At 36.4% G+C, this 8,710-nt stretch overlaps 1 protein-coding gene and 1 long non-coding RNA gene across 2 annotated transcripts in view; both read right to left on the minus strand.

Moving 5' to 3' along the window:
* Positions 1–2,559, minus strand: part of LOC104631649 (protocadherin Fat 4) — a 29,166-nt gene extending 26,607 nt beyond the window's left edge. The window contains exons 1-3 of the mRNA XM_075750021.1: positions 2,439–2,559; positions 1,618–1,798; positions 482–615 (exon numbers count right to left, since the gene is read on the minus strand). Coding sequence (XP_075606136.1) covers positions 482–615; positions 1,618–1,798; positions 2,439–2,465 — 342 coding nt within the window. The 5' untranslated portion in view covers positions 2,466–2,559. The remainder of the gene's footprint in view (positions 1–481; positions 616–1,617; positions 1,799–2,438) is intronic.
* A 4,779-nt stretch (positions 2,560–7,338) lies between these two features.
* Positions 7,339–8,296, minus strand: LOC142601347 (uncharacterized). The gene is made up of 3 exons (XR_012834949.1): positions 8,247–8,296; positions 7,764–7,862; positions 7,339–7,429 (listed from the first exon to the last, which is right to left on the minus strand). It is a non-coding gene; the product is annotated as an uncharacterized LOC142601347 (long non-coding RNA).
* Positions 8,297–8,710: the final 414 nt, after the last annotated feature.

Genomic DNA, 8,710 nt, shown 5'->3' on the forward strand with positions numbered 1-8,710 from the left:
TCTCCATTTCCTAGCTATATCATGTCACGGGGTTTTAGATTTATCACCAACAAATGAATGAATATTGCCTATCCTAGCCTTTGGGCCACTACAGGCTTTGGAGAATGTCCAAAGTCAAAAAGAGCCAAGCACAAAAGTTTACTGTTTCATGCAGTTCTGGGGGTTATTTTGTTTGGGGTTTGTTTGGGGGGGGGTTGGGAGGTGGGGGTTTTGAGGTTTTTTGTTTTGATTTTGTTTTTTTAATGTTAAATGACAGCAGATGCTGTTTAAAGGTTTGAATGGAAGGAATAGGCTTTGTGGGTGATAGGCTTCTTCAAGGGATGCAGTTAGTATGTAGCATATGTGAAGCCTGGTATGCAGAAAACACAACATCTAGTTATCCATAACTCAGGGGGATGTAGACATTTAGAGCACATATATTACAGGATTATCCTTATAGCTGTCATGTCTTATACAAGTGATAGAATAAAGTTGCTCTTACTCTTGCTACTTCAACAGGACTGACTAGCTCTTCTTTCACAGATGCATTATATGTTTTCTGAGTAAACTGTGGTCTGGAATCTCCAATGGCAACAATTTGTACTGGCACTGATGAGCTTCTTGGAATCATCCCACCTGCAAGCAAAAGAAAACAATCTCCCAGCAGATGCACAACATACCTTCTGCCTAAAAAAAAAACCAAATATACTTTTCCACTGGTACTGATATTTTTTTTTTTTTTAAATCCTTACTGCTACTATTATGGTACTGCTGAGAGGTCCTAGCAGGATCAGAGTTTCATTATTGGGTGTTACATTTACAATACATGAACCTGAATACATACTACAATATTAGCACAGACAGACAGGCAAAAGATGGACTGATGAATCTCTCTTGTAACTGTATTTCTCCCAGTACCCATTTTATCCACATAGTCATAATTCAAAGACACAGAGCTCATATTGACCAAATCAGGGGAAAATCGGGAGGCTGAAAACCACTTTGTATGCTAAGTTATCAGGAGTGGGATACCATTCTTAGGTTACATTTATCTCTGTCCTTATTCAGATCATGAATGTTCACCGAGTTCTCTATTATTCTTTTAAAACAAAGAAACCCACAAAAAAATATGGGTAAGGAAATGACATTTGTGCTGGTCGTCCTAAAAATGGCTTTGGCATCTCCGTTTTAGTTTTTCAAAACCCACACGGATGTTCAGACACAGACCAAGTTACTCATCACATTTTATTTTCATTTTACTCCCTGTTGACTGATGATTGAATTATAATTTCCTAGCTTGTGCCTGAATCTCTGCATTCTATGCTATGCAATACCGGTCAATAATTAAAAGAAGGTATGAGATGTATGCTATTTTGCACATTCTTCCCATAGCCGTAAAGAAAACAGATTTGAAATAACAGCACCAGCAGGAAGCAGAGTTTTACCAGAGATGCAGCAATTACTTTGAATGAGACAGCTTTCTTCAACAAATACGAGCAGATAAAAAACATAGGGTATTTTTAAAATAAAGTCTAGGAACCTATTTTGACAGCATTCCTTCAAGTAAAAAAAAACAAACCAAAACCAAACCCATCACCAGGAATAGCCGTATTGACCTATACTAAAGTCTTGTCTTACCATCAGTAGCTGTTATCCACAAGACAAAATTCTTAAGCTGGTTGACTCCTAATGGGATTACTGTTTTTAAACTGATTTGTCCTGTGGATGGATCCAATTCAAAGTATCCATCTTCATTGCCACCAGCTAAGATAAAGCTTATCTCTCCATTTACACCATCATCCGGATCATCAGCACGAACCTGGAGAAAAAAAAAGTTACTCTAGCTTCTTGTGCTGTTATCACGTAACACAGAATTGCTTATTCTTGTGTAGTTTGCAGAGAAAATCATTCTAGTAGCAGATAGTGAGGAATTAGTTGTGGGTTTTTCTCCTCTCATTTATAGCAAATAATATGTCTGGATAGTTTTTTATATATATATAAAAATCAGTTAAATATAGCCACAGTAAAATTCAGTTATACCTTTAACTGACTACCTGTCTACTTCCTGTATGATTCCTGGGTTAAATCTCAGTAAGAATGTGTGCTCTTTGATGCACACACAATGTCATTCCAGCAGCTAGAATAAAATCCTGCCCCTGTGGAACTCGTGTGAATGACACTAAGTTTGTGTCTCAGAAAGCTTGTTTCATAGTAATTCCAAAGTCACTGGGGGTAGATTGTTCAAGAGATTACATCAAGAGTCATTAAATCAGTACACCTGGGTATGATTAGGTTAGGACACTGTGATTAGGGAACATCAACAGCTGTAAGCTTTTAAATGAAAAGAGGAGTTCAAAAAAAGATCCCCTTTTCAATAGGACCACGAGACAAGTTCAAGCAAGGATTCACGCGTACATTGAACTCATAAAAATGTCATTTTTACTTAGTACTTCTAGTACCTGAAGAATGGACATTCCTGCAGTCATGTTGATGAAAAGATCTCGTTCATATGGCGTGCCTCTAAAGGTTGGGCTGTTGTCATTTTCATCTTGCAACAATATGTTGATTGCAGAGTGTACCTCATGGTAAGGTGACAAATGATCTCTAGCAGTCACCTTTAAAAATGACGCAGTAAAATTACTGCTTTGTTCAAATGCATGTTCAAGAAGTAGTAAGTAGGATGCACGACAATTACAAGCTGTGTAAACTGCATGACTAGTGGTATTTCCCTCCAGATAGCTCTGGATTTGATTCTTCAAATAAGCTGCTGATCCGTATCAGTCAGCTCCTTGCCAGGACAGATCAAATATCACCTGTTTGCCTCGGGTTGCTTTGGAAAGGAGCAGGCTTATTTTTAATACCTGTAGGTGAATAGATGGTACTCTCTCCCTGTCCAACAGCGTGGAGTTCCTCACAGTTAGGATCCCAGTTTGACTTAGCTGGAAGGGACTGTCAGCTGGTGTGAGAATGAACGTTCCCTGGAAGCCTCCCTGCAAAGAGTAATGATATTTGTAATTAAATAGGACAACCACTGAGCTAGTCCCTTAGGATGTTTTCTTCTTATTTTCCAGATGGAGAACATTTAATTTTTCAGTTTAACTGAAATAGCAGTTCCAGGAAGAAAAAAAAAAAAAAAAAAAAAAAAAGGAGGGGAGTAAACAACATGGAAGAAATATATCATGCAAGCTGAGGGTGACTTGCAGCTTTGTGTCCATTTTGCACTTCTGCACTTTCATATTTGGGACCTTACGCAAACTAGAGGAGTTTCAGAGACAGCTAAAATTTATTCTTTGGCTACAGTACTCTACCCTTTAAAGAAGTGAAATTAAGTTTGTTTTGCTTAAGCATATTCAGATGGTCAGGAAAACAAAATTTACAACACTATTTATTATACCTGTATAATGCAAACGCATTTTATATTCTATTTCAGAAGTGCAGTATTTGTAGCAACCATAACAAAATTGTCATTTTACCTCATCTTTGTCAATAGCTGTTACTTGAAGAACTTCCATCCCGTTTGGGACATTTTCTAGAATTGAGACATTGTAACTTGATTGTGACAACACTGGACTATTGTCATTCACATCTTCAATAGTAACCAGCACTACTGCATCAGCTGTTTTGAAAGCTTTGTCTTGCTGAGTGGCCTAGAAAGCAGAGTTTGTGGCTGTAAATTCCATATCCTGATAACACTGAGCCATTTCCAGCTTAACATGAGGACATGACATGACTGCATATATTCAATAAATCTGTTTTTCCTTTATTTTGCATTTTAAATGACATGCACGATGGGCCCTTGATACCAACCACCCTTTACCATTATCATGAGAAATACTATTAACAGCAACATGGCTTCACATATTAGTTTATGAAATTGAGACAGTTTTAACACACTGAACTGTAAAACAATCACTACCTGAATGCCCACAACAAGATATGGGCATTCTTCTCTGTCAACTGCAGTCTTTACTTCCAACACTCCAGTGTCTGCATTGATTAAAAAGGTGTTGCTATGGGCTGGGGGGTTCACTGAAAGGCAAAAAATTGCAATGGGTTAGTGAGAATGAAACGGAACAGTAAGTCTGATCTGTCCTTTTTATGACTGTTATCTCCTCAGCCATAGCAAAAATAAACAAACGTTCCAGATAAAAGGTTTTTTTTTCAAACACTCTGTCCTCAAAAAAATTCTTAAGAAATTCACTCACAATTCAAGGGTCTCAAATTAAGCATCTCATGAGCTTTTAGCAATTCTCTCAGGAAGAGGAAAACCTCCCAATGGAACTGATCTCTCCAGATGGTCCCGAATGGAAGTCTTTTGGTCAAATAGAAGCCTCTAAACGGACTTACACTTTGAATCAGGAATTCTTTACTAGAGGGAGGTTAAGAACATCTAAACATTTTTAAATTAGTTGTACCCTGCTATAATGACTGAAATTAAGCCGATTTAGCTTGCGGCACAGCACTGCAGTGACGATGCATGCAGTTAAGACATCTGACTGTACCCTGCACTTCCTTATCATTCTCTTCAGTAACACAGACATCATAACTTACTATGTGAATGTCTAGAAGAAAATAAAGGTTCTTACCTAGTTTGATGCTGTAAACTACTTTTTCATTTATACCTGTGTCTCCATCTTTAGCCAATATCTCCTCTGGGAGAATAGCCAGAGCACCCAACTAGAAAACATGTATTAACTTGATTAACTTGAAAGAAATACACATAAACTTAAAATTGTTCATTAAGTCACAATTTTGATTAAAGAAACAAGAAACATGTATTTAATCACTGGGATCCAGAAAAAATTCTGCCATACATGCTTTACAGAGGAAAATGATGACCAAAATACTTGATGGATACACTGTGGCTGAGACACACCAGACTATGAAGCAGCAGTCACTGATGGAATTCATATTAAGAACATTGTATATTTTAATTCCATTCCTCTCCTGGAAAACAATATATAAGTCTACACTGCAGCCCTAATAAAAACAGTAATTTATTTAAAAGGTAAAAACATTTTAGAAGATTTAAAATGATTCCTTTCAGACAATTAAAGATGAACTTTTAACAAAAAGGACACCAAGGGTATTACACCAAAAGATTATGTGGTTTAAAATATGTTAACATTGAAGATGATGATAAAGAAATAGGGATAATAAAGAAGATAATTAACTATTTCAATTTTAGTGGATTACTCTGGTAATACTGTACCGTGATTTTTTTTTTTTGTCAATACATACAGAAGCCTGAGTTTAAAAAATACATTCCACCCAGAAATTTCTACTCTCTCTCTCTCTATATATATATATATTAAAATTACAATATAATATAAATCACAGTTTATCGTTCAGATTCTTATTTTGCTTACCTGATTGTAATGAAGTCTGAAGGAATTACGCTACTTAAAACTGAAACCAGGCAGCTAATTCCAGGACTGATGGGCAGACAACTGCCCTTTCAAGTTTAGAGTAAAAGCTCTGTTACAACACCTATTTAGGTTTTGTTTGGGTTTTTTTCCTTTTCTTTAAGAAAAAGAATCTGTTTCTGTAGCAGAAAGTTTTATGCTTCATATAATACGTGGCCTGTTTACCTGTACTTGGAGGTCTGCAGTTGATAACCTTACAATTCACTAGTTAGCACAAAACAAAACAGCTCTTCATCTTAAGCTGCTCAATGATGAGGAATTCTTGAGAGAAAAGCACTGTGCACAGGAATAACCTATTTACTTTTGCAGCATTCAGAGAAAAGCTTTTACCTGGTTTTCACTGATTTTTCCATTGTACACCGATTGGCTGAAATAGGGGTTCAAAGTATCATAATCTTGTACGTTAATTACTAACGATGCAGTATTGCTGTTGTTTCCAAATTTTTCCTATATCCCAAGAGAAGGAAAACAGTAAGAAACATTGTAATGAAAGAGCCATTTCTCAGTGGAAAATCCAGCAGAATATGTGCTTTGTAGTATCTCAGCATTTTTAACCTGAGAACTCTCACCCTGACAGATTTTTCCATTTCTAGAAATCCAGTTCTAGGAATAATACCATCAAAAGGCATCTGTTCTTAGTTACTGATTTTATATCAGGCAAGTGTTACACAGTAGCAGGGAAAATGCAGTAACATTTGCTGCAACTGTACTATTTGCTAGATATCACAATAAATATGGCGAAATTACTTCTTTTTAGTTCTAAAATTAATTGAAGGCAAATATATATATTCAAATCTCAAAAAAGACACACAAAAAGACTGCAGGTGGTAAGCTACAGCAAAAATAGCATAAGTTAGATCTACCAGAAAGAATAGATGAACAGAATAATAGAGAATAAATATGTACAGCATACATAAGTACATACAGAAAGAAACTTGGACGGTATTTGAGAGGAGACTTAAACAATGGCTCAAAGATTAAGAATGTGGTACTTCGTCTACAGTATAAGCCAAGATGCAGACTGAACTTTTGGCTTGGAAACTCCCTACGTTGCAAATTTGTAGAAACTGGGATGTTATAACAAAGGAGCTATCACTGTAGAACCATCGCGGTTCTCATTCTTCTTTTAATTTATATCATACCTTTGCTTGGACTGTTAAATTGAAAAGGTTGACCTTGTTGTAATCCAATGCTTTATTCACCATGATGTTTCCATCTCCTTCCCTTATATAAAAGTAATCAGAGTTTGGGCCCTATTAAATGAATAGATCATATATTTGACATGATTAACAAGGAAATACATTTTCTTTCCTCTTGCCACCTTTATTATTGGACTATTCTTCACTAAGCAACAGGAATCTCTTGAACACCACCACTGGAAAGGAAAATGCTGATCCTCTTCAACACATTCTATTGCCTCTCCCATCAGTGCCATTAGACTTTCTATCTGATATCCTAAAACACGTCAGATGAATGACATCAGCTTCCCTTCACCAGCTATAAAAGGAGCAGAGACATGAAGCTCAGATATGAAGATCTCCACTGCAGATATCTAAAGTTATTTGAAATAATCTTAACTTCTACATATACGCCTCAGCAGGATTGGCGATCAACAGCAAATCAAATATGAACATGAAAAAGAGGGAAAACTCTCACTTCTGCTTCTAAAAAGCAGCACTCGGTTCCTTAGCTGTAGCTGAAGAGTACCACAAAACATTTCACAAGTGTTAAGAAACAAGATTCAGGGCTCACTGCATGCTAGGCTTTTCCTGTGGCTTAAGTTCTAATTTTAAATGGTCCTTCTGATGCTAAGATTTTGCAGATTTGTAACTGCACAGTGCAAGATAATTGCATACGCAAATCAGATCCCAGGCTGTCTTTTGTATGAAATGTAGACCAGTGTTCACGGTCTCTGACAAACAAAGGGCACTCACCCAAAGACTGTAAGTAATGAGGCTCAAGAAAGGTGAAAAATCTTTATCCACAGCTTCCACTTTTATAACTGTGAAATTTATTGCAGATACCTAGAGGAAATAAAGGTCATCAAATGCTTGGTCACCAGCCCCTTTTGGCATCCTTCCTAACTTCTGCAGGAAAGCTGTGCCACCTCCTTAGCATATGCAAATTACTTCCTATTGCCATTATAGGTCGGAGAGCTGAATGTTTCTTCTTCACCCCGCCAGCTGTACATGCAGCCCAGCCATTTCCACGCGCACACGGAGGTGTACGAAAGTCCAATAGGAATGCATGTAATGATCTACTGTGGGTGTGGTCACATTAGAACCTCATGCGTTTTGGCCCCAGAAAGTAATTTAAAAATATCAACAAGAAAAAATATTAATATTTGCCATAACCCACCTCTGATACTGAAGCGCTGTAGTGAGTTTGTAGAAATTGTGGAGAATTGTCATTTACATCTTCTAAGGGTAAGTCCCGTACATTCTCTATCTCACTAGTCTTTGTGACGGAAGCAAGAGACACGTTAGAAATTATAGCTGTGAGGTAGCAGTATACTGTTAACATTTAATTTCATCATATAAAATGACATCTTCAAAGAGACAGCCCTTCAGTTCTAAAAACTGAAGAGAGTTAGATTACCATTTCTAATAATGGAGTATAAAGTTGGTGAAAATATTTTAAAATCCACTTTTTAAAATCTACCTTAGGTTTTCTGTGAACAAAAACACTCACTCCAATTGGCACATTGAAACAAACATATCTTCTACAAGGTACTCTGAAGTCCCTGCATCATATCTTTAATTGAAATGCTATTTCAGAAAATAATAATTTGCATTAAACTTAGACAAAAAATACAGTTGATAAAACATGTCTTTTACTTACCGTTCCAATCCTTTGGCAAACAACAGCATAAAAGAGATGGTCACTCTAAAAATTATCAAACAAGCAAATAAATAATATAATCTATGAACTCCTAATAAGGTTGTCAAAGAATGTTTATGTCAAAATTATACAAAACAACTTCTGGAACTTGAATGCTCAGGTGTGTTGTACCAAAACACACTGCTTATAATATATAGCAAAGTCATTACAGATTATTAATTGTAAAATTTATTTGGCTGCCATTCATCTACTACTGATATCCACCCACCCAGATCCCACCATCCCTGTACCTGACTACTCTCCCTGATAGAAAATTGGCAGAGAATAGGAGAATATGTGTAAGAAGCATAAAAAGTGTTTTAACCCATTTGGAAAATATCCAAATGAGAAACGCAAATGTAAAAGTTGTAAGTACATTTTCATCGAGGAGAAGTCTTAATTGCCACAGTGGTTTTTAAAACCTA

Source organism: Balearica regulorum, chromosome 3, assembly GCF_011004875.1.
Source record: "Balearica regulorum gibbericeps isolate bBalReg1 chromosome 3, bBalReg1.pri, whole genome shotgun sequence".
Taxonomy (NCBI): domain Eukaryota; kingdom Metazoa; phylum Chordata; class Aves; order Gruiformes; family Gruidae; genus Balearica; species Balearica regulorum.